Raw genomic sequence first — 25,941 nt, 5'->3', positions numbered from 1 at the left:
GGAACAAAAAAACAAAAAAGTAAAGGATGGCCCCGCTCCGAGTCTCCACATGGTTGGAGGCTTCCCTCATCCGTCGCCGGGGCAGCAGGAACAAGAAGGTAAGTGGGGGTGGGGGCAGAGGAGGGAGGAAAGGGAATTAAAAAAATAAGCCTTACCCGAGTCCCCGGCAGGGGGCGAAGGCAGCCTCTCAGCCCTGGGGAGGCTCGGAGCGGGGATGGCCCTGCTTCCAGCCTCCTCATAGGCTGAAGGGCTGCACGCCCCCCACCGAGGACAAGGCGGCTGGAATCCCAGCCGAGAATCAAAGGACTACTTGACTCTCGCCCGGTACTAATGCAGCATTGACAATGGAATTGACTAGGGTATTGATCATTCATCATTGGAGTAACAATTGATATCAGGATTTCACATAGAATGATAAAGATGTATAATGTATTTACATTTTAAATTGGTTGGATTATTCCTATTTTTGATAAATAGACATTCTCTGTAGACTGGATTGTCCCAGATTCATAAACACATTTGTTTTAAATGAATACAAATTGTGTGTGCCTGGTTTGGGGTGGGTGAAAAATTCCCTTGAACTGGATGTCACCGATTAAATCATCCTACAGTCTGCAGATTTGGCCATGGCGTGATAAATCACAGATAAGAGCCCTTTGGGACATATTGCATCCCAATGGAGGATTACTGTGTACATTAGAGACATGAAATCTGGCTATTTGTACCCAAAATATTGCACTTTACATTTAAGTTTGCATATTCAGCAACACATCTGTGGATCACTCTAAATATACTCAAGTCCACAGAGCAGGTACAACAACTGAAAAGCCCATTGTGGTGAAAGTAGGCATACTGTGTTTACTTGGCCATGCTGTGGGCACAGTGTCCATTGTGCATTGCCTACGGCTGTGTCCTGGGCACTATGTGTGTGTTTGTGGTGGTCAGGGTTTGGCTGCAGGCATAAGTTAATTATGCCTGGGGCCCAGTGGCCACTGGGCATGTCTGCTGCTCTTGCCCAGTTGGTGGTGTGGGTGTTTTTACTATGCACTGACAGAGTGTCCACCGATTGCGCTTGCTGTGACTTGGGCTGTGGACAACACAGTAATCACTGGGCTTGACCGCAGAGCAGTGTACCCACCCAGTGGGTGTGTTACACTGTTCCCAGGTTATATCGTAAGGCCATTCTTGGGCACAGAGTCCACTGCCCATGATCACTGAGATGGATGGATGGGTGGGTGGATGGATGAAACCCTAGATGGAAAGATTCATTTATGAAACAAGTTGATAGAGGATATATTATTTATTTCCTTTGCCCACATAAAAGAAAGCTTTTAGATCATTCATTGGTAGAAACACTTGTACACAGGCGCATTATAAATGACTTATATCATATCATGGAAAGACAGCTCTCTGAAAGCAGCCATTTCTTTTCACAAAACCAGTAATTCAGTGTATATACAATACAGATACTTTTAAGATGCATTGCCTGCTTCTTTCCCCAATCATGGAAGCTTAATCTGTAAACGTTGTCCTCCTAATGTTGGATCTTATGAGAACGTGACATCCCTTTCTGTTCTCTCGTAGTGCTGAGAGCTGAGCTGGAGTTGGACTGGCTGAAGCAGAAGGGAGCCATTAAAAGAACTCTCTTCATCGATTACCAGCAATCACAACATTCCTTCAGTCTGATCATAAGGAAACACGAGCAGTCCGAGTGCCAGAATTTCGTAGTACACCTTAGAGTAAGTGCTCCAAAAAACGTTCAAAGCATTGCTTACTGCCTTTGGCCTGCTTGTCCTGTTCACCGTTTACCAAAGCATGCGTCAAGCCTATACTCTTCACACCCGCTTTCCACACTTGTGGTTACACATGCTATCTATGACCTTAGCTCCACACAAGGCAGCAGCACTAAAAGGATGCTCAAGGCAAAAGTATCACAACTGAAAGAGCAACATTTGGGAGGGATGGATAAATAATGAGGCATTATGCCCAGAGGTGGCAGGCCGACCCTGTAGGTAATGGCCCGCTGCCCAAGTTAAGGGCCCAAGCGCAGCGATAATGGAACAAAACGTAGTTTTAGAACGAAACTTCGGTCTGATGGACAAACATGTTCCTCCTTCCCATGGTACATAAGTACGATGCCATTTTTTAATGTGGTGAATGTGAACTAACCCAGCCGATTGGCCACTATAAGAAGGAAACACGTTTGCAGAACTTGAATTTGAAAAAATGTGGGATGTCAAGAAAACTAATCCAATGACCGGTGGGTTTTTATAAACAAATCATTCTTCCTGTGTTCATTGTGCAAAAGAGGAAATCAGCGCACCTATGACAATAACTTTGCACAAGTTGAAGTGAAAGTTTGACGGTATTAACACTAGGGATAAAATGCTGCTGCACAAATAACAAGTCTTCCAATTCATTTTTGTACTAAGTCAATGTTTGACCAGGAGAATGTCGTTTCAGCGAAAATACGCATAGAAAAAAGAGCACACATTATCTTATTTTGAAAAATGAGTATTATTTATATTAGGTTATTTATTATGCGTTGACCTCGCTTCGGGAAACAATGGAGCACTTTACAATCATAGGAAGCAGAATCCGGGTGAGGGAAACAGATCAAGGAAACCGGGAGTTAACAACAGGTGAGGGGGGCAGGCAATTTGGCATTAAGGGATATTCAAGTAGCCAGGCAAGGAAATAGTGGGGAACAGAACACCCAATCTCAGGGAGGGTGAAGAGTGGATGGTATGTGGACCTGGGTGTTAGGGAAGAGCCATTCTTTGAAGAGGAGTGTCTTGGCATCCAATTTCAAAAGTGCCTAAAAACACGCGAGCAAACGGGTTGGGTTAAATAGCGGGGCTGGGAGAACAGGACAGGAGGAGTTTGGGAGGCAGTCTCTTCTACCCATAAGTGAAAAGAGAGAAAGAGGGTGTCACAAATGAGTGAAATAAATCATCGATATAAGAAATTGATTCGAATTAACAACATAGCGCTAGTGCTAATGCTGTTCCCTGTTAGCACCAGCGCAAACATTGCAAAGGTGCAACAATGCAGTGAAAGAATGTTGTACTACTAATACCGTGCAAAAGGCCTGTAATATTTGCACATGAATATATGGAAATCTTTGTAGCTTTGTCTGCTGATCAATGGGGTTTAGAAGGGCCTAGGTATCTTCCCTATAAGGAGAGAACCAACATTTGCCATAGCTTTGCTGAATAGTAATATCTCTACATTATTTTTAAATGTTCTCGGGTAGTCAGAAGTCTTATGTAGGAGAGTGGTTCAGCCATAGACAGTGTGGGAGAATGCCTGTACCTGTAGGTTTTTGGTTAGGACCACTCACGGAGAACAACTTATCTATGTGATATATATAATGAACACATTGGCCTATCCCATTTCACACTAATCCTCAAGTGACACCATTCCATACACACCAGGAAATTCAAGGGGCCTGATTCACAAAGCATTTTTCAATAGGCTCTTCCCATTGACAAATGCTTTATGAATCAGGACTAATTTTTTGAAAATTGTATTTCTGAACATTTTTAGGAAGATGAATAATTATTCTTTGTCCTATCCTCGATAGAAAAAAGATGAATTGGGTGGACAAGAACAGAAACATCTTGCTAAGGAGGTTACACATATTATGGAACAGCTCAACAGTTTTCTTTTCCACTAATCTGCGAAATGGTGTGCATATATTTGCATGGGATAAAACTGGAAAGTGAGTGTCAGGTTAGCGAAAGGCAAGACGGAATATTCAGGTTTGCTAACTTGGCACTGATCACTCCTCTAATCTGTCACCTAGTGCTCTAGGAGAAAAAGGAACAGACTCCATCCTATAGTGTCCCAAAGAGCATCCTAGGACTGCCACAGCATTCTTGATCCAGTAGATGCTAATTATTTCCAATGGATGGTGAGGGCAACTAAGAGGCCAAACAATCCACTCCTAGCAGGTCCTATCCTTGTATCCATGCCTAACCGTATCCTCCTGCCACTTGAAATTGACAATGTGCCAAATCGGGATTATTGAAGTTTTTGGGGTCTGCCTATTGTAATCACTAAATTCCACTGCTTGTGCCTTTCCTGCCTAAAGACTGACTCTCCCAATCAGTGGCTTTATTTCTCTTCCTTCCTAATTATCGCTTTTTTTTTAGACATTTACACTCTAAGGAAAGTTGAGCCCTGGCTCTGAGTGGTGGCCTTCCTCACAGACCTCCCAGTGGCTATTCTCGCACCTTGCACGCTAGGTGATGTGTGCTGCATGCATATCCACGGCACTAGCTGCCCTAAAGTCTGCATGCAGCCAGTGTACCCCCAAGATAGTGTTTTGACTATTTGTGATTCGCAACTTGAGCGACTGCTCCTGTAAGAGTCACCTTGGTAAGCTTGCATTGTAACATGCTGAGGCTAACAGAGCTCATTTAAAATTCTATCTGCATCATAAATGCTTTCTCCCTCTTTGTCCCGAATCCCTAGGAATACGCCATGTGATGTTTCCGGGCATGTGAGAATATAATGGCTGAAACTGGTTTGCTGTATGTTAAGAACAGCATCAGAATGGCTCCCATGTTTATCGCTATCTATATGGGCCAACACAAAAGGCAATTAATGATGATATTATACTACATGCAGTGTCTAGAGCTGTAAGCACGAATAAACATGAGACAGCAGCTTCACCTGAGCTATATAAGTATACAGAACGGTGTGCAGTGAAAAAGTTGAAAACATTATGTCGAAAGTCATAATGACTACAAAAAAAATGTCGAAATGTTTTTTTCTCAAATGTTTTCTTTTTCTATTTACATGTTTTTTTTGGGTTCCGCAAGTAAAACAAAAAAAATTACAAAAAAGGGGATTTGGGGGGGGGGAACCACCCCCATTTCGAACAAAAAACAAACAAAAATAGACATTCGAAAAAAAAAATCGACATTATGACTTTCGACATGATGTAATTCGAAATTATCACTATAAACCATACAGAACTTCTGCTTCTTTAATGCTTGGACCAATACAAGAGTCCACCTATCCTCTGCCCTCGGCCCAAACAGGACTTAATTATTCTCCTTACACCACCTCAAAACAATTGGGGCTGCTGGATGCTCATGGGGTTAAGCACTATATAGCGTCTATTAGAAAAGCAAAAAATATGCATTCACATTTGACACCCTAATTCTATAGCTAAGCTTTTAACTAATGTTTCATCTTCTTCCTCTCCACCCAATGTGCTTGGCACCAGGAGGATATTTGCCATGTGCCCGTGCCATACAAGGAGCAAAATAAATGATACAAATAAAAATGTAAACAGATACCACCAAGCAGAGATGGTGATTAGCCCCCTTGGCCGGGGAGCCAGCCAATAAGATGGCTAGGAGCGCGGGCTTGGACCACCTGTAAAAGTCCACGTTCCAAGCCGCCTGACGGCCGTTTCCCCCGCTACCATCTCCCCCCACCCCCTGTTGCATTTACGGAGCCCCGCCTTTTCTTTCTATAGCAGCCCTCTTGGAAAAGGATTTTCCTTCCTACAACGTTACTGCTTTGGCAATCTGGGGTGCTGACGGACTTCATCCCCCGTTCCAGGGGCTGGAACGAGGGATAGAGGCCCGGAGCCCTCGTTATCTGCCCTTGCTTTGCTCAGGCCGATAACTTGGGCTGCCGAGCCGTTAGCCCCCATTCCAGTCCTAGGAATGGGGGATGAATGCCACATTATTGAGGAGGTGTGGAGACAAATGATCAAGTATGAAAGCTAGCAGGGCTGGCCAGAGGCAGGATGCTGAGGCGGGCCCTTGAATTCAAAGCAGACCTGGGGCTGTAGTAGATGCATCATCTTCATGAGTGCACCATGTGCCGCAGGCGTACAAGGGTGAGTAGTGGATTATCTGCCTATTTAGCCTTCACACTACTACAAGCCAAAACTGATCCCAAGTAAAAAGGTGAAGCAGGCACAGTCAAGGAATATACCTCCTCTGCCTTTTGTGGTAGCGTGGGCTGAGTGCGGGCTATACTCTTAAGAGGTGTGTGAATGTGAGACGGAAGCAATCCAAACAGCAATGAAAAATATAAGACATTTCAATCAAGGCTCTTTACAATTTTCACTTTAATTAAACAAATCAATTATAGAACTATTACAAATGCTATCAAAACCCACCCCTGTAAAGAAAGACAGAAAATGCAGAACACATGTGTACAGGCACTCTGGATACTTTAGCAGAGAGGAACAAAGCAACAGTTGCAGCAACACAAGTCAAAAGAATACGCTCATTAAAGAAAAAGGTGCACAAACATCTTAACCAGTCACTAGGGCCCCATAAATGGATAAACGGGACAGTGGTTCTCAATTGTACTGATTCCAGTTCTTAGGTGGTTCACTGGCATCAAGACATGCTTCAAAGTGCTGCAGATCTGGATCGAACCGGTTCGGCTGAGACAAGCTTCATTGGTCTCAGAGGGGGAGTCAGCATCGAGTCGGGTTTGTGAAGAACTCCATGTGGTTCTAAGGCTATGCCGAGCAATGCAGGTCGATGGGCCATCAAGAGTGGTGCGATGATTGAGTGTGGTTCAAAACGATGAGTGCTGCGGCTTTGGGTCATTTTGAAGTCCTGATGGTTCGATGCTTGGTTCGAAGTTGTCTGCACAATGTGCTGGTGATCGAATGTCTCAGGTGATGAGACACTGCTGCAGAAATGTAACTTTGAGCCGGTTTGATGGTACATTAACAGTAATTAAAAGTTCAAAGGTGCGTGTCAAAAGCAGCACCAGGTGTTCTGGATGTTCGAAAGGGGTGGACCCAGTCCAATTAAAGTTCAAATTGGCTCAAGCGATGAAAAAAAGGAGACCTGACTGCTTTGGCCATCTGGATGGGTATCCCTACAAAATATCCCCACCAAAAATATCGCCGTACATATGACTGTTTGTCTCGCTATAGGCAATATTTTTGTGGGGGATATTTTGTGGGAGCAGGGGTTGCGGGGGTGTGCCCCGCACATTTTAAAATACTGCAGGGGTTGCAGGGGTGTCCCCTGCAGGGTCCATGGGTCAATATCGCCGCAAAAATATGGTGATATTTTTGTATCGCAATATTTTTGCGGGGATATTAACACATGGAACCTCCGGATGCTGTGTCTAGGGCAGGGTGACTTCTTGTTATTCTCTGCTCACCCAACATTGGGAGGTTTGCAGCAGAGTGCCACGCATTGGTCCTCAGCAAAGCCACCCACACTTTGCCCTGGGGATTGGCAGAGAGCAGAGCTTTTCTTTGCCCTGGAATACCTATCTTCACCTCTGGCAGAGGGCTTTGGAAAGTACTGCTCTACCAACATGATCTAAATACATTCTTACTGATATATTTTAAGGTCTGAAAGTGAATCCTATGTACTGCAGTGACTTTGCTTTCATAGCAGCTGTCAATTAGGGCAACTCTTACCTCCGAATCTGCTCTCTGCCACGGGAGAGCAGGAGATGCAGCAGGGCACGGGTGTACACGTTTTTGACTTGGAGCTTAATGAGTTTTCTATCTCTACCCTCTGCTCTCTCCGTCTCTCTCTCTCTCTCTCTCTCTCTCTGTCTCTCGCTCTCTCTCTCTCTCGCTATGTCTCTCTCTATAATCTCTTCATCTCTCTCAATATCTCGGTAGCTCTTTCTCTCGTTCTCAATTACTCCCTCTCCCTATCTCGCTCTCTATTTTATCTGTATCACTGTTATTCTTTCAATCAATCGCCTTTGCTCTCTCTCCGTCCTCCACCTCGGTAGCTCTCACTCTCGCGACCTATGGCTCCCTCCTTATTCATCTTTATTCATTTTGTTCTTTTTCTCCCCCTTTCTAACTCTCTCACCGCATGTTCTATGATTTTGGGTTGCGATTTTAAACACCGCGGATGAGCTTCTATGTATTTCTCAAGTTTACTACTTGCCAACCCTACCGATTTAGGCGGTAGGATACCGCTTTTTAAGCAGTCCTACCGCCTACCAATTTATTGGCACAAAATACTGATTTTTTTTGTGTACACTTTTTTTTACACTTTGTTTTTTGCCCACACCAGTTCGGAGGAGTCTTTCAAGGGCTCCCCCGAGCTGGCGTGGCGGGAGAAGGTGTGGCATGTAGGCTTTTGATGTCAAAGGCGCCCACGGCGGTGGGCTAAAAGCGCCCCTCCGCCGCGGGTGCCTTTGACAAAAGGCGCCATTAGCCCCCCACCACGCCAGCTCGGGGGAGTGTTTCAACGGCTTCCCCGAGCTGGCGTAGCGGGAGAAGGTGCAGCATGCAGGCTTTTGATGTCGAAGGCATCCACGGCGGTGGGCTGAATGTGCCCCTAAGCCGCAGGTGCCTTTGACAAAAGGCGCCATTAGCTCCCCACCACGCCAGCTCGGGGGAGTCTTTCAAGGGAGGGCTTCCCTGAGCTGGCGTAGCAGGAGAAGGCACAGCATGCAGGCTTTTGATGTAAAATGCGCCCACGGCGGTGGGCTAAATGCGACCCTCTGCCATGGGTACCTTTGACAAAAAGCGCCATTAGCTCCCCACCACGCCAGCTCGAGGGAGTCTTTCAAGGACTTCCCCGAGCTGGCGTAGCGGGAGAAGGCGCAGCATGCAGGCTTTTGATGTCGAAGGCATCCACGGCGGTGGGCTGAATGTGCCCCTAAGCCGCAGGTGCCTTTGACAAAAGGCGCCATTAGCTCCCCACCACGCCAGCTCGGGGGAGTCTTTCAAGGGAGGGCTTCCCTGAGCTGGCGTAGCAGGAGAAGGCACAGCATGCAGGCTTTTGATGTAAAATGCGCCCACGGCGGTGGGCTAAATGCGACCCTCTGCCATGGGTACCTTTGACAAAAAGCGCCATTAGCTCCCCACCACGCCAGCTCGAGGGAGTCTTTCAAGGACTTCCCCGAGCTGGCGTAGCGGGAGAAGGCGCAGCATGCAGGCTTTTGATGTAAAAGGTGCCCACGGTGGTGGGCTAAGGGCGCCCCTCTGCCGCGGGTGCCTTTCACAAAAGGCGCCATTAGCCCCCCACCACGCCAACATGGGCGAGTCTTTCAAGGGCTCCCCCGAGCTGGCGTGGTGGCAGAAGGCGTGGCAGGTGCCTCATTGTCATTGAATGCACCCGCGGCGGCGGGCTCATTCAATGACAATGGGCTGCTGACGCGCCCTATTCCTACAGATTTCTGGTCACAGAATGTTAGCATGTAAAATCCTCTGCTGAACATGCTTCTGACGTCTTAGAAACACTTGGGCAGCTGGCCTGCATCAGGCTCTCCAACCAATTTGGTATCCTGACAGCAATATCCATTCTCTGAATCAAACAGCACTTGCACAGAAATGTGCCAGGACATTTGGCATGCTTTCATGTGGGTTGGCAAAGATCTGAATTGTGCGCATACATTCTACAAATGCCCTAAAATGGCAGATATACCAGGAAGTGTCTGTGAGCAGGAAAGACTGGCAATGTCCTTGAGATGGAGAGGCACACCGCACACCGTCTTCCCATTATCCTTCCATAGTCTCAACTTCTGGGTTCCAGTTTATCTGAGGTTGACCACAAACCACCCTGCAGAGTTCAGATTGAGTGTTGTGGAAAGTGCTGATCTTCGCTCTCCACCCAACATCCACATCGCCATCCACCCACTCGGTTGATTGTACTTTTCCACAAGAGAACAGCAAGTATTACTGTAAATGTCACATTGAAACCTCACCCAAGCACAGTAGTGGCACACAATGTCACTGTTTACAAGCTAAAAACACACAAACCACAAAAGAAGAATGCAAAATGTCAACAGGAGGATAGTCTCGGGAGGATAGCTCAGGGGCAACGCGCTCACCTTGGAAGCAGACGACACGGAGCAACACAGGTTCGATTGCCTGGGTCATGCTAGAAACCTCTTGGTATTAAGCGCGTTATAAATAACCTATCATATCATATTATAACAAGGTCAAACACGACTATCTATAGTGCAGGCTGGTTTGTGCTGACTTTTCTCACAATGCCTTACAAATCATGGTCTACAACGTCGATAAAAAAAGAAGCATTCGTTAAATGTTAATGTGTTGATACAAATGTGCCATATCCTGCAAACAGGCATCGTCTAATTAAAGTTCACTCTCACCTGAACCACAGATGAAGTTCCTTTAGTGTATATTTCTCATTATGTATTCATGACAATTGTTTACATGTTTGCGCAATTCTTCCAGGGAAACATTGTGATAACCCTTTGTTGCTGGTGGATTGTCACTACAGCATAATGCACACATCTGTGAGAGAAAGGAGGATCTGTCACAAACGACATTCTCAACATTTTGACAATGATGTTCCATAAGCTACTGCAGCTGCTGCTGGACACGAGCTTTCCCATGACGGAACAGCATGTTGTGGGTTTTCTCTTCGCTGTAATTATTTTACTTTGTTTTTTGTTTGTTTTCGTAAAAAGGCTTTGTAACATCGGCGCTGACATCTTTTTGGATTGCAAGGGCCAGATGTATTTTTGTTAGAATCCGAAAATAACTCCAGGCAGATATATTTTTGCTGCCGTAATCAGAATTTCGTTTTGTTGTTACTTTGTTAATTTTCCAAATTTTGTAAAAGGCAAAGGAAGGGAGAGGATGTTGAGAGCGCATTATAAGCAGAGGAACTCATAGGAATGCTTTTATTTTCCTGCCATTATGATTCATTTGGCCGCTGCAATGTCAAAATAGAGGTTTACAGCTGAATGGAGTTATGATATGCTATGATTGGTTAATTATAACGCGCTTAATACCCTGAGGTATCTATGCGCGGACCCGGGGATCTAACCTATATTGTTCGTGTCGGTTTGCTTCCAAGGGCGAGCACGTTGTCCCTGAGCTATCCTCCCTAGATTCACGTGGTATCACTGATTGCAAAGTCCTCCTTTTGTTTCTCCTTTATTTATTGATTTGTAAGCGCTGCATGCTTACTGCAAACAGTCATCTCCAGATGAGTCTGCTTGAGAAGGAAATTGACTAGGAACCTCTCATGGGTGCCAGGCAGGCAAGTTCGGTGGGGCGGATGGGACGGTGGCCCAGGGAGCTGGTCAGTTCATGGGGCCAGGCAGTTCAAGAATTCAGGATTTCCCGACTGCGTGCCATTAGTCCCTGTCATAGTGTGGTCTAGCTAGGGGAAAGTAGGTAGGTGCTTAGTCATGATTCCAGATAAAGTGGGCACCTGCATGCCAGTGATGCAGGATTTCTGGCCCAGATCATGGTTTTATCCGGCGACCATTACAACAGTGATATTTTACAGCGCTTCTCATAGCATGCACCCAGGCTTTGAGCCGTTCGAGGGGTGTTAAGTTTGTGAGGCTGTTTCCTGGGCCCCCCTGTGAGCCAGTGGGAAAGATGGGATCTGAAAGTGTTTTCAGTGGCCCTGTGCCCAATTTTACGTTCAAGGATTCTGTTGCACAACTTCTGGTGATCAGAGCACTCGATTTATAGGTGTGTGTGTGTGTGTGTGTGTGTGTGTGATTAATTTTGAGTCAAATAGGGCATAATCATATTTTAATTATGAATCTAGACGGGTGCGAACACTTACTGCCACTCAGCTGAAATGAGCACATAGGTGACTCTTCATGCAGGTGAGATTCAAATGAAGTGAGTGCTGCTGGAATTCGGAGACATGCTCTTGTACCACCTCACCATTCCAATATGGTTCACCTTCCTTCCACCTCCTCCCACTTGCCCAAGGACTTGCTCATAGCCCCTCTGTCTGTCTCCAATACTCTGAGGTAGAGGTTGTATCACGCTCATTCATGCATCACGCTGCTAAATCATGCTGTATGCATGCGGCATGCCATTGTAGCCAAACCGCCAGTGCAATGTGCAAGTTGCACAACACTATTTCATTTATGAGTTCATTGATATCCTGTCCCCTCCCTTGTTTTGCTGCTGATGTCCCAGTCCCCCTTGTGTTGGGCTCGCTCGTCCTTTTACTGACACGGTCTAACTTTATCACACTTGCCCCCCCCCCCTTCTCTTCTGCAACAGCTTTATCTTTTAGTGCCAAGCCTCTACTGCTCTTGCATTGCACTATTTCATTTATTAGTTCATTGATATCCTCACCCTTCTCTTGTTTTGCTGCTGATGTCTTGGTCCCACTTGTGTTGCGCTCGCCCGTCCTTTTCCGGACGCTGTCTAACTTTCTCCCACTTGGCCCCCCTTCTCTTCTGCAACAGCTTTAACTTCTGGTGCCAAGCCTCTACTGCTCTTATTTATTATGCATTCATTTAAGTTGCATTGCATTATTTCATTTCTGACTTCAATGATATCCTGATCCCTCTTGTGTTGTGCTGGCCTGGCCTTTCTCTCATGCTGTCTAACTTTGTCATACTTGCCCCGCTTCTCTTCTGCAATAGCTTGCTCTTCTGGTGCCTAGACTCTAGTGCATTACTTCATGTTGCATTGCACTATCCATTCTATGAGTAAACTGATGACCTCACTTGTTTAGCTCTTCTCGTAGGCTTTCAAACGTTCTCATACTTGTATCTGTTTGCAATGTCTTTCTCTTCAATGGCAAGCTTCTGGAGCAATTACATAATGTGCATTACTCTAAATTCCGTTGCACTATGTATTTAATGAGTAGACTGGTGTCCTGCTGAGGCTCTGATGTTCTGATCCCTCTCTCGTTTAGCTGCCCTAGACCCCCTTCTCTGCAGCTTCCTGTAGGAGATATGCATGGGCCAACAATCAATGCAGGGAATTTCCCTCCCCAATCAAGAGCGCCACACCAATAACCCAATTAATCAGATTTTTCACTAGCCCTGTTTCTAATGCATTTCACACCACTATCAGCCATCACCCCTGTGCAATAGATAAGCCAAGCATCAGGCCGGTGTGTAGAGATAATCTATATTTATTATTTAGTACACAAAATCCATATAGCACAGGAATGATCCCTAGACATGCCACATTACTCTGCGGCACAAACTTCAATACATACAAGTTGAACACTATTCACTTTTAATAATAGAATTCACCAAAATATGCAAAACTCATGTGTATTCTCAAGCCTGCTCTCAGGACACACAGGTTGAATACTTCAAATACTTTTGGTTGCTCACAAAATCCTCTAATGTAAACAATTATGCAGGACCTTGAAATATTACAGAACAATTTCACTTTACTATATATTTTGCATGAGGTTTACTTTGAATAACATGGAGCACTTTTCGATTGGCAAAACACATTTCATGCTCAGCGCCATTCAACTCTGACATCCCTGCACGTGTTCTATTTCTAACAAGGTTCTAAGACAACCAACCTTTACCAAAAATACTTTGCTTAAAATGTAATGAAACGTTTTCCTTTACCACCCTTCAGTGAACAGTCTCTCTTCAATGTGGAGTCTCTTTCACGCTCTCAATAGAGGGTGTGCCTTTTCAATCAGTGACTTCACTCTGCTTAACTGGGCAAGACACTTTTCTGCCCCAGCACAAACCCAGATATTCAGTTTACCGTTTGGAACCCCTCTGCTTTAAGGAAGGGTCCAGGGACTGGTGAATAGTAAGGAATTTTGTTTTAAAATGCAATCCATCTCTTCCCTCCATTAGGGGATTCTGAGGTTGGTAAAAAAGGATACAAGTGGTCCCAAAATGACTTTATATGACTATACTGTTATTCACACTGGCAGAGATGTTGAAGATTTCAAACTTTCACAAAATTGCCCGTTCCATTTGGCTATGTGCAGTAGCACTTGGAGCGTATCAAGTGCTGGACAGGATTACCATAACAACTAATTATGGGTCCAAATAACTGGACAGACTCAAGAAATATGGCAAAGTAGTTCTTTAGTATCAGTTCAAAAAAGCAGGAAAGCACAACAAGTCGCAGCTTACTCACTCTCAAATATATTTCCATTACACAAAGGTTTTATACCTCAATATATGTCAGCTATGATGTCATCCTACGTGGAAAAATAGTAAAGGGATTGGTTAAGTGAACATATATACCTGCAGCTTATTTAGGTGTTAGTACCATCACTGGCTGCCCTTTATCTGGTAGGCATGTCTGGAACAACCTCTAACTATGTATAATACAGATAATAGTAGAATAACAGCAGCGGAATGGCTTCTGCAACAATGAATAGTTCATCATCACATAGGCCATCCTAATTGGTTGGCATTCTTTTGCAACCTTGAACATTCGTCTCATTAGCAGAACGTAAGTGAAACGAAACCCAGGTGCAGGGAACAACATCAGACAACTGCCCACCTGGCCAATTAGCCTTACCATCTCTCATAAATTAAGCCCTAAACCAAGGTCTCTTCTTTGTAGTTGACCTTGCTGACTATTCTCTTCTTTAGAACTTTTAAATGAGTGAAAGTACATGGCTATCGTCGTCTGGAGCTTTATGAATAGCCCTTGTTTTCTGGTCGTGTACAACATGTGAGGAGACCATGATTTGTCCATTCTGTCCTTTTATTTAGTGCTATTTGATTCAATTATACTGGGTGCTATTACTTTCTTTGGCCTCTGGAGACTTGGTTGCTCTGTCTTGTATATGCTTTCCATGTCTTTGATTGTACGATACTTGGCACTTGCAAATGTTTACTCCTTTGCCTAATCTAAGAGTAATATGTCTTACGTACATGTCTAACTCCTTTTATAATTTGCAGTTGCTTCTCACTGTGGCATCCTCGATCTTTAGCCAAACAAACATTCTTTGTTCTTGCATGTTTCTGTATTTCAGTGCCTGTCAGCTCTTCTGCCTCGGTCTGTCTCCTTGCGGTTTTCAGCTCACTATTTCACAAAACCGATGTCCATCTTCTCACCATGTTATATTTTCTACTGTAGCAAGCTTCTATGTTTCTCATCTACCTTGTGTTTCTGTGTACATACATCAACTACATCTCCTCTTAATTATATTATATTCTCAGTATATATGATTTCTTTGTATCCATATTTTCATTTACTTTGTTACTTCAGTTCGATCTTCATTCTTTAAATATCATTTCAGTGCATCAATGTCTCTATTCTCCATGACGTCACCTTACACCTGTCAGACCTTACTTATAGTTTTCTATGTCTGGTGGTGTCTGCAGATTTCGTTCTACCACTTCAGTTTGGGAGTACATTCAGTACGGTTGTCTTAGGCAAGGGCTTGGTAAATGTTGTCTTAGGCAGGGCTTGGTAAATGTACGGGAGGTGAACAGTCCTAGGCCTTTGAATCTCACGGGTAAAGATCTTTTGTGCTAAGGCCAGCTTTTAGCTCAATTCCTTGGAACAGCAAAATACAGTATGCTTTTACCTTCTGCTTATTTATATATTAAATCTGCTTTAAATCTCGCAGTAACTTCAAGACATTTTTCTTAATTTTTCCTTGTGCTGTTTGTGTCAGTATTTTTCCATAGGTTAAAATGTCACCGCCTTCATTAAAGTAGGCCCTCCAATTACTTCTGTCAAGGGAGTTTCCTATTTAAACTGTTCATTGTTTACATGCTGCAGAATGCACACATTTCCATTGTAACTCTCTGTGTTAACAAAGCTGCACTTTAGGCATCAGTCACATGTAATGGAAAGCAGTTTCAGGCCTTTTGCCTGGTCACTCGGCTACAGGGCCTATTTAGTGGTTGTATTTTTCTTTCGCTGAAAAATGATTTTGATGTTTGGCAGTTGCAAGTGAAATGCTGCCTTTTTGTCTGCCTGTCAACAGTGTGCCTTCAATGTTTTGCACTTTTAGGCCTCAGTCACTCAGGCACAGTTCCATTGTATCTTTGGAGCTGAAAGTATACCCCACATATACTTTCACATGCTAGTCTGTCTTCTGCAATGTCTTTCTCTTCTGGTGCCGATCCCCTGCAGAGTTTCCTCATGCCAGATCTAGCGTTCTTTTAGAACTATATACTTGATAATCTGTGCCCATGCACGCAGAAAACTCTGATCTGGGCTTCCCATTCCCGCCCCTGGAACACAAACGTAGACGTGGAAGGAATGGAAGGGCAAATTACAGACACATCTCAGTCTTAGAATAATAAGAAGGTTATAACACTTCCAGATGCCCAGCAGCTCTCACTCAAGAACCTCAAGCATCAGTCTATTATAAAAGCACCGAACTGCCAGCTGTAAGATTGTGCTTTGCCTGGGAAGTAGAGTGATTAGATTTATGTGAGGCAACAACAGTCTAAAAAAGCTAGACCTATCTTGATGTTGTTTGGGTTAATTGGGCTAATGCACAAACATTAGCACTGAAGCACTTCAGGAGATTCCGGTGAGCATCTCAGATGTGCACCCGCTACCTGATTCACAAAGCATACAACTGGAACAAATGTCTGTGATGCTAGATGGCAAATCATTGTGAATTGTATTTGCATGTCAGGACTGATGAATCCGCCAGGCGTAGACTGTATAAATAAGCCAAACGATAAATCTGCAATACGCGCCAACCTCCTCCTCATTGGATCCAGTGCCAATCATGGTGAATCAGTCACTAAATGCTTAACTTTGCATTGTTGATGTTGTGCTTTCCTCTGCGTTGGGTGTTCACCAATTGTCTGCACACCATGTATAACATGTCACATGCTCAGTTGAACAGGTGAGATGCTCTAGCTTCTTCTGTTCCTTATTTTGCATCGGGGTGTTTGCTTGGCATTCCCATTCGAGCAGCGTTGAATTTACTCCCGGTTCTGATCATTTTCCGCAGGATGAAACAGAATTCAGAGATAAATTGACTCCAATCAGTGTGAGCTTTAACTACAGTTTGGATGAGGCTGCACCTTTGCACAGCTTGGCTTTGAAACCAATTCTGAACTACTACAGTGAATCTGTTATTCGACAGCAGGTAAAGGGGGAGTCGCATGGATGGGAAACAAGCACGCTATGGTGAACTGTTATCATGTCACGTCCTTTAACAGCAAGAGGCAGCCATGCCAAACCCCTTTTACTGACAAGATTTTAATGAATGCAGACTGTGGAGTGATCAGAAGCAATGCACGCTGTAATCTCTGAATCCTTGCCAGCATTTTGGTGTTTTGGATTCCATCTGAGGTTTAATTGGGTGGGAGGCATTGTGTGCAAGGAGATAAGTGGATACTGTATGTATTGTTTGAATTATTTGTGGTCATTGTCCCTCCCACTTTCAAGAAGACATGAAAAGGATGCATGGTTCATACTGTGTCTCTTTGCTTTGTGTTTGGAACGATGCAGGCTCACATTCTGGTGGATTGCGGAGAAGACAATATGTGCATTCCAGACCTCAAACTCTCTGCTCGACCGTAAGTTTCAAGAACTATAGATCACCATGAAATGCAGGGGTAGAGGTGGAGCAAGGATGATTGATGGATGGTGACTTTTGAACCAAGGCTTTTTAACACTGGAAAGCCCTCTGAGTAGCATCGCATTCTGTTGTTTCGATCTTGCCCGTGCCCTTTACAGCATGCAACTAACCATATTCAAATTATTCTTGACTTTTCCCCAAAAAGGCAGCAATCGAGCCTGAACTGGTTATTGATGTCTTTGGCTCATTGAAATAGATGCAGTGACAGTCCTTTTTTTATTCTTTGTTGAGCGACATTATTGAGGTGCAGTTTGAGTCCAATCCCAATATGCTACCCTCATAATCTTGACGCATTGACAGGATTCAGTGGAGATGTTCGCCTTATCATAGCCTGTGTCACATGTTCCACTCCACCCTGTTCTCTCCATCTTATGAATGTTTAGCAGCTATCTTCCATTTGAGGAGAGAGAACAGATGTCTAGTTCCAGAATATTCTGGGCACGTTAGACTGCACGTCCTAACATTCACTGAAGGTGCACCCGAGGAGCATTTCCACTCTGCCGCACTCTCTGTGGCCTTCAAAATTGGAGGTCTTTGGCACCCTTACAATGAAGCAAGTTGTGAATTTTTTCCAGCGCCTGGCATTGGCAATGGGGAATTACCGGGACCGCCGGGGCTGTAATGCCCCGGTAATTCCCCAATGCCAATGCCAGGCGCTGGAAAAAATTCTTCCCATTCCCATTAGAGTCCCATAGGACTCAATGGGAATGGGGAGGATGGATGCACCGGCACTGTGCCACACAGTGCTGGTGCATCCGTCAAGGACCTGGCGGGCGGAAAGGCACCCGCACGCAGAACTCGTCAAGGACCTGCCGGTCCGGTAACAATGGTGCTGGTAGCTCATAATGAGGCCCATTGACTTGAGGATGGAAGCAAAGCAGGGGAGCACTGGCCCATAGGGAACTTTGGAGATTTTCTGGTAGGCCTCTGCACTCTGGGTCTCTTTTTTTTGGCATTTCCACATTTTCTCATAGGAAAAGATTTGGGTTTGCTGAAAATGTGTAATATTGGGCCACTTTGAAAACTATTTCCAGGGCTTCTTTTTGTTCCCAGTCCACCCCTGAAGCAAAGGGTGTCAAGCCCCATGCCCTAAGAGTCACAAACATGTTGAGTTTTCTGGCTATGCGACATTCATATTAATGAGAAAAGATTGCATTCATTTAGAATCATTGTATGCATATTTATCTCATGAATATTCATGAGAAAGGTCCACAAAGCCCGACACATTTGCGACACATAAGGCATGCAATGTAGTTCGACACGCCTGAAGCAGAGCACCTTGGCCGTCTACTGTGAAGATAATGAATGATCAATGGATGATGTAGCAATTTGGGACAGTATTACGTCAGTGCTAATTGTTGGCAGAGAGCAAATGCTGAAGCCAAACAGCCCATCAGATGTTTTGGGATTGGACATTTATTGCACCCTGATGCAGGAGGAGCCTCTTGAAGGTCTGAAGGCTAAGGGTGGAGAGAGTGACCAGCGGGTAAAGGGGGGGGGGGGCTGGAATTCATCACAAAGCATCAGCAAGCTAAAGCAAGAGGGTTGGCAGTATAGTACTTAGCGTTCAGGTGTGTTAGAAGACTGGGATTAACAGATGTGTTTTCAATTTCATATGGTCTTGTCCTTGTCTCCTTCACAAAGGAATCAAGTTCTTAACTGTTGTGGCAAGAATCTGTGGCTGCCATGGTTCTTACTTAAGAGTTTAGCTGCCGAAAGTGTTGTTCAGCTTGGGGATTTGATGTGCTTGTTAAGGACACATTGCCAGTTTATAATTAGAAGTATTAATTGGTGATTCCACGCCCATATTACTGTTAACGCAGTTGGTAGGATTGGTGGACAAACCGTCCATGATTTCAATTTCCTGGCACAAGCTCAACCCATTCTCTGATTGGGTGAAATCTCCCCAATCATACAAGCGGCAGGCAGTGTGTGTGCGTGCACATTTCAGCCAATAGGAAGACCAGAGTGTTCAGCACACTCTTTTGACTGATTTGAGCATGTGCGGTACATTCAGCCTCCTGATTGGGCGCAGTATTCACAGGTCAGGCTGACTTCTGCTCAGGCAGATATTTGGGGTGCAAAACTGGTCTTTCTACAAATTGAGTAGTAGCAGTTTCAGAGGAAAACTTCACCTCTTCCTCTGCAGCTGTGCAACTTATCCTTCATTTTGAGTAAGACAATCAAAAACTGTGTAAGCCTTAATGAGAGATACACAGGGCCCTAATACCATTGACAGACTTTATGGTGTTTTGAAATAGTTTAAGTTTGAAAAAGGAGCATGGCTGTCCCACTTTGAAGCCATTAAAGTTAGGAAGTTACAAAAGAGGGGTTAGCGATTCCACGAGCATTGGTGTTGCGCAGTCGAGAGCACGGGATCGCTCTAATCAATGAGGCTTATATAATACTGCAGCTTGGACATATTGCCCTCCTGTAATTATCAATGTGTTTTGATTAATTTTGCCCTGTGCATCCTTCACAGAGATAAGGAGCAGCTCATCATTGGCGATGAAAACCAGATCATGTTTACAATAAATGCAAGAAATGAAGGTGAAGGTGCTTACGAAGCAGAGCTTCATGTCCTTATACCCCAAGAAGCAGATTACGTCGGAGTTGTGCGCAACATCGAGGTAAGGGCTCCCAAAATTCAAAAGGATAATGCTGTTCCAATTCTACAGTCTAGCAACCAATGAGCATCTTCAACGACAAAGACACGAGTTCACCGCAGGGTTACGATGCATCATAAGTGGTAGAGGTAGTGGGGGAGCCAAGGGCCAGCAGCAGGAAGCAGAGATATACGCTCAAAGCTATGCTTCAGCTCCAGTTCCCATTTAATGTCAATGGCATATGAGGCACTTTTGAGGTGAAGCCTGACATGAAGGATGTCAAAGTCATGTCCTGGAGGTCTTTGAAGAGGTGTGACAAATGTAATAGTGCTGTTTCCATCTAAGCTTCCTCAGATCATGTTTCCATCAAATGTCAATGTGCCTTAACAGCAAAGATTGAATAGCATGCCCAAAAATGTTTTCCTTGTTTTCTCCCATAAGGGGTTCTCCCCTCAGTCTGGAAATGAAATATTGCTATTTAACCCAGCATTCCTGGGGGTTGTCATCCCACACTTTCTCTCTCAGATTTGAGATCAGCTGAGGGACTAAGGGCCTGATTTACAAAAATGGGTCCAATGGGAATGTCCCGTGTTAGAGCAGTTTTGTAAATCAGTACCTACGTGTTGATAAGTACCTTTCCTTTCTCCAAAGCTATTGTTCTGTATGAAATTGTTCCTTGAGTTCAGTGGTAACAGCTGCGTTTCAATCCACTTCGTGCCATTGTTTCTCTGTCTGTGTCACATTTCCGAAATGTATAGGATATCTAGGCTTGTGGGTGGGCACTATGTTGTGCCCTCCTCATTGCACTTTACATGGTAAAAGCACGACCTGTCTTTTAAAATCGAGTGGCTTTAGACAGTGTGGCGAGTGCTGATGTTTGTGCACATGTAAATAGTACGATATTTTACTACACAGTGTGGCGAGTGCTGATGTTTGAGCACATGTAAATAGTAGGATATTTTACTACACAGTGTGGCGAGTGCTGATGTTTGAGCACATGTAAATAGTAGGATATTTTACTACACAGTGTGGCGAGTGCTGATGTTTGAGCACACGTTAATAGTAGGATATTTCACGACACAGTGTGGCGAGTGCTGATGTTTGTGCACATTTAAATAGTAGGATATTTTACTACACAGTGTGGCGAGTGCTGATGTTTGAGCACACGTTAATAGTAGGATATTTCACCACACAGTGTGGCCGAATGCTGATGTTTGTGCCCATGTAAATTGTAAGACATTTTACTACACAATGTGATCAAGAGCTGATGTTTGTGCCCATGTTTATAGTAGGACATATTACTGCGCGTTGTGCATGTGAGCTGATGTTTGTGCCCATGTTAATATTAGGACATTTTAATGCACAGTGTGGCCGAGAGCTGATATTTGTGTCCAGGTTAATGTTAGGGCAGTTTACTACAAAGTGTGGCCGAGTGCTGAGGTTTGTACCCATGTTAATAGTAGGACATTTAGCTACCCAGTGTGGTCAAGAGCTGATGTTTGTGCCCATGTTTATAGTAGGACATTTTACTGCGCGTTGTGCATGTGAGCTGATGTTTGTGCCCATGTTAATATTAGGACATTTTAATGCACAGTGTGGCCGAGAGCTGATATTTGTGCCCAGGTTAATGTTAGGGCAGTTTACTACAAAGTGTGGCCGAGTGCTGAGGTTTGTACCCATGTTAATAGTAGGACATTTAGCTAACCAGTGTGGTCGAGAGCTGATGTTTGTGCCCATGTTAATAGTAGGACATTTTACTGCGCGTTGTGCATGTGAGCTGATGTTTGTGCCCATGTTAATATTAGGACATTTTAATGCACAGTGTGGCCGAGTGCTGATATTTGTGCCCAGGTTAATGTTAGGGCAGTTTACTACAAAGTGTGGCCGAGTGCTGAGGTTTGTACCCATGTTAATAGTAGGACATTTAGCTAACCAGTGTGGTCGAGAGCTGATGTTTGTGCCCATGTTAATAGTAGGACATTTTACTGTGCGTTGTGCATGTGAGCTGATGTTTGTGCCCATGTTAATATTAGGACATTTTAATGCACAGTGTGGCCGAGTGCTGATATTTGTGCCCAGGTTAATTTTAGGGCAGTTTACTACAAAGTGTGGCCGAGTGCTGAGGTTTGTACCCATGTTAATAGTAGGACATTTAGCTACCCAGTGTGGTCGAGAGCTGATGTTTGTGCCCATGTTAATAGTAGGACATTTTACTGCGCGTTGTGCATGTGAGGTGATGTTTGTGCCCATGTTAATATTAGGACATTTTATTGCACAGTGTGGCCGAGTGCTGATATTTGTGCCCAGGTTAATGTTAGGGCAGTTTACTACACAGTGTGGCTGAGAGCTGATATTTGTGCCTGTGTTAATAGTAGGACATTTAGCTACACAGTGTGGCCGAGAACTGATGTTTGTGCCCTTATTAGTAGTAGGACATTTTAATACACACTGTGGCTTGAGTGCTGATGTCTGGGCCCATGTTAATAATAGGACATTTTATTACACAGTGTGGATGAGAACTGATGTTTGTGCACATGTTATTAATAGGACATTTTACTACACAGTGTGGCAGAGAGCTGATGTTTGTGCCCATGTTAGTAGTTGGGCATTACTACACAAGCCTACACAATTACATGGCACAGCATTTCCCTAAAGCACCACTGCACAGAGTAAGACCTATGAAAGACACTAAGTGCTTCATGATAATTAATTATGAGAAATTATGTGTATTAGATATATATCTTAAAACAAAAATGGTTAACATATGTTTATCAAAGCTTTTTGATTCCAGTAAAATCATATGATACTGCTAATCACTGTTGAGGTTCGCCAGTATCACCTACGGGGATTTGTCTGGGTGTATCACAGATTTCACCAGCCCGTATTGGAAAACCTACCCAGTTACATATTTATGTTAGCTGCTTCATCACAGTAACGCTTCCTACCACACAAACAGACCACATTGACCATCAGGGCAGCGGGTAAGGCCATATACAACATTCCTATAACTTAAACAAGCATTGGAAAACATTGCCACCTAATACCCTTCAATATCCCCATAGAGTCATACCTAATGTAAACAAAGACTTCCAAACTGCCACCTGCATTATGAACCCATTTCCTATGATTCATTCCCTTCCCTCCCTAGTTTCCTCATTCACCTCTTTTTCTCTTCATCCCACTTTGCCCGGGCTCTCTGTGGAAACAGTGACTCCGCTGGTGTGCTCGGCAGCAGCTTCGTGACACCCAGAGCTCCTGCTTGAGTGTGTAGAAAGGTATGGGCAAAACAAACCTAAAGTAGAACAGAGCACTTGCACCATGAAATAGGTGGACGGAGGGCTGCAGTGGACTGGGATTTGTGGGTACCTTGCCCAGGTACACCACCGTAATGTCAGGACACAAGAAAGGTTCCAGTCTTACTGCACCAACACAAAATGATGCTACACACTGCTATAATTTCAGATTTATTAGAGTCTAAGACAGCCAGACACGTATTTCGAGCAATCCTTGCTTTTCATCTGAGGCTAATAGGTTTAGAACAATAAATTGTAGAAATAAAATGATGATGGGATAGTTGTAAACAATTAGAATTATGCATCATATTCCAAAAGGGGGAGAGAAGGGGAAGGGGTGGGCATAGCGGCACAACCCATTATCCAATCAAAAGACATCATTATTATGTGAATGGAAGTACAAGTGGGGCAGAGCGACAAAAAACAACCAATTGCATGAGAGAAAATCCACAAGAAATACACAAATATACCTGAAGGCAGACCCATCGTAAGCGGTTGAGGGGGTGTATTGGAACCCATGTCACTATACATTAATGAATGCTTGTTGCCTGCTATGCTCACAACACCAGCATACATAAGAGACACTATGCATGTTCTTCAAATTTTAAAAGAGGTAACCTTTCAACCTAGTCTACGAATGGTCACCTTAGACGTTAGATCATTATATACCATTATATATGGCCATATCCAGTGTGGATTACATTTTTCGATGAAGTCTCTGCCTCATTTTACGTGCGCATCGAGATGCTTAAACAATTCTTATTGTCCACACTCCAAAATAACATGTTCCTTTTTAACAACATCTACTACAAGCAACTCATTGGCATTGCTATGGGGGCCAGCTTCGCCCCAGCTTTGGCAGGAACCCCACTTGGCTCCATAGAGGTGGTTACATTTTTTTAATTTTCTGGCTACAGATTCAAAATGATCCAAAATGATATGCATGGTCAACATTGCTGGAGGTAAAATACTATCGGCTTTTAAGTCATATTACATGGACTGCACTGTTACTAATGCAGCGATTCTGAGCAGATTCGGTGATCCGCAGTAAAGAGTTTGGACAATACCCTGCTATTCATTGCTGAATCTGAACCCACAGCTATATCAAGTATGAAGGAGGCTGTGAGGCTCGAGCCTATAATTGTTGGTTCAAATGCCCAGCTTATCTCTACGTTTCCTTCAACAGAAGTGGCACCATAGATAACAGCACCTATTGGAAGATCAATTCTGCCTTTTCTCACCTTGGAGCAGCGTAAAAAGGATTAATGCAAACGAAGGTGCTACAAACACAACAAACACCTCAGGGAAACCAAATGAAGCTTATTATAAACTAGGGAATACTAATCCTCTAACGAATAGATGGTTGTTGATAGAGCACATACTTAAACAACAAGAGAATATTATTTATTTTTATTTATTCATTTGTTTCAGAATTTTCTGAATCGATCAAACATTCTAGCCTTATTTCATTCAATACCATATTTGCGGTTGACTGTTTCAAAAGATATTGGATGTGTAGAGTACCTGCATATAAATTCCAGATTGGTTACTCATGTGTGGCTAGAAGCTGTTCCACAGTGGTTTCCATTTGAATATGACTTGATGGAGGTTGATTACTGGGGGGCATCAAAATAATGCTGCAGGAAAAGGAGAAACCCCTTGTGGGCTGGATGCAAGTGATATTGTCTACTCTTACTAGATTTGGACTAAGTGTTGATACATTATTATGCAATCCATTAAGTCTAAAGAAAAAGTTATGTAGGAGTGATTGGATTGAGACCCTTACATTACATTAAATTACATTTCAATAATGAATAGAAATCATTTTATGTGACACCTAAATATGTTTTTTCAATTTCCATAACCAGAACTTCGTTCTCAACTTTTAAGATTTCAATTAAATCTATTTCCTACACATGAGGTGGTTGGAGCTTGGCTAGGTATCCCTAGATAACTTAGACATTTTCGATTCTGCAGGCAGGTGAATAAGTTAGAAAACCTAGGACCCTTAATGCTTGACTGTCTGATCTTACTAATGGAGAGACAGATTCGCTTTGATTCCTTTCTAAGACCTTACAGAACATTGACACCGGAACTTTGGTGGTCAATGTTGTTGAATGCATCTAAATTGTCTCTGGTTGAATCCATATTTAAATATCTAAATGTGCTTTTTAACAAGATTTTACATGACTGACTTTGATAGATTGATCATTATCTAGATGAAATCCTGTTTTAAAATGTATTTTTTAATGATATGCATTTCATGTTTTAACTGATTTATACAATTTATTATTGGTATGATCTATTTTAGATGATGTATTTTATTGATGTAAGATTTCTGAAAAATGTGTTAATTCAAATCAACCACAAATTAAAAAAGTGAAGTGTTTGAATGTTGAGTGACAAGTGCAAACAAGAAAGCTGCAAAGGTAGCCTAGCAGGTTTAGTGACTGTTGTTGAGATGTTATATATTCAGCTCTTCCTGTAGATTCTACGGACCTGATTCACAAAACATTTTTCAATGGAATGCCCCCATTGAAAAGCACTTTTTGGATGAGGCACTATGTCTTTTTTTCCAAATTCCTTTTGAAAAATGTGCTGTAAAATGCACTTGGGGAGTGGACAGGCTTGCTCGATTTAGATTTATTTAGTTCCTTGTTCTAATTCAGGGTGGGGACATTTATGACTCTGTAGTGAAAATGAAATGTTAGTACTGGTGCCTGGGGACCCCTTTGGTTAGTAGTTTGATCTCTACTGACACCTTTGACATGACAATTC

The 25,941-nt window shown here is 43.6% G+C and overlaps 1 protein-coding gene across 1 annotated transcript in view; it reads left to right on the top strand.

Moving 5' to 3' along the window:
- The window catches only part of ITGA8 (integrin subunit alpha 8), a 791,003-nt gene that overhangs the window by 404,764 nt on the left and 360,298 nt on the right, over window positions 1-25,941 (top strand). The window contains exons 17-20 of the mRNA XM_069648404.1: window positions 1,585-1,739; window positions 16,632-16,769; window positions 17,135-17,202; window positions 19,747-19,894. Coding sequence (XP_069504505.1) covers window positions 1,585-1,739; window positions 16,632-16,769; window positions 17,135-17,202; window positions 19,747-19,894 — 509 coding nt within the window. The remainder of the gene's footprint in view (window positions 1-1,584; window positions 1,740-16,631; window positions 16,770-17,134; window positions 17,203-19,746; window positions 19,895-25,941) is intronic.

This window comes from Ambystoma mexicanum, chromosome 2q (assembly GCF_040938575.1).
Source record: "Ambystoma mexicanum isolate Mex_15411 chromosome 2q, UKY_AmexF1_1, whole genome shotgun sequence".
Lineage (NCBI taxonomy): Eukaryota > Metazoa > Chordata > Amphibia > Caudata > Ambystomatidae > Ambystoma > Ambystoma mexicanum.
This window is presented reverse-complemented; position numbering and strand designations above follow the sequence as displayed.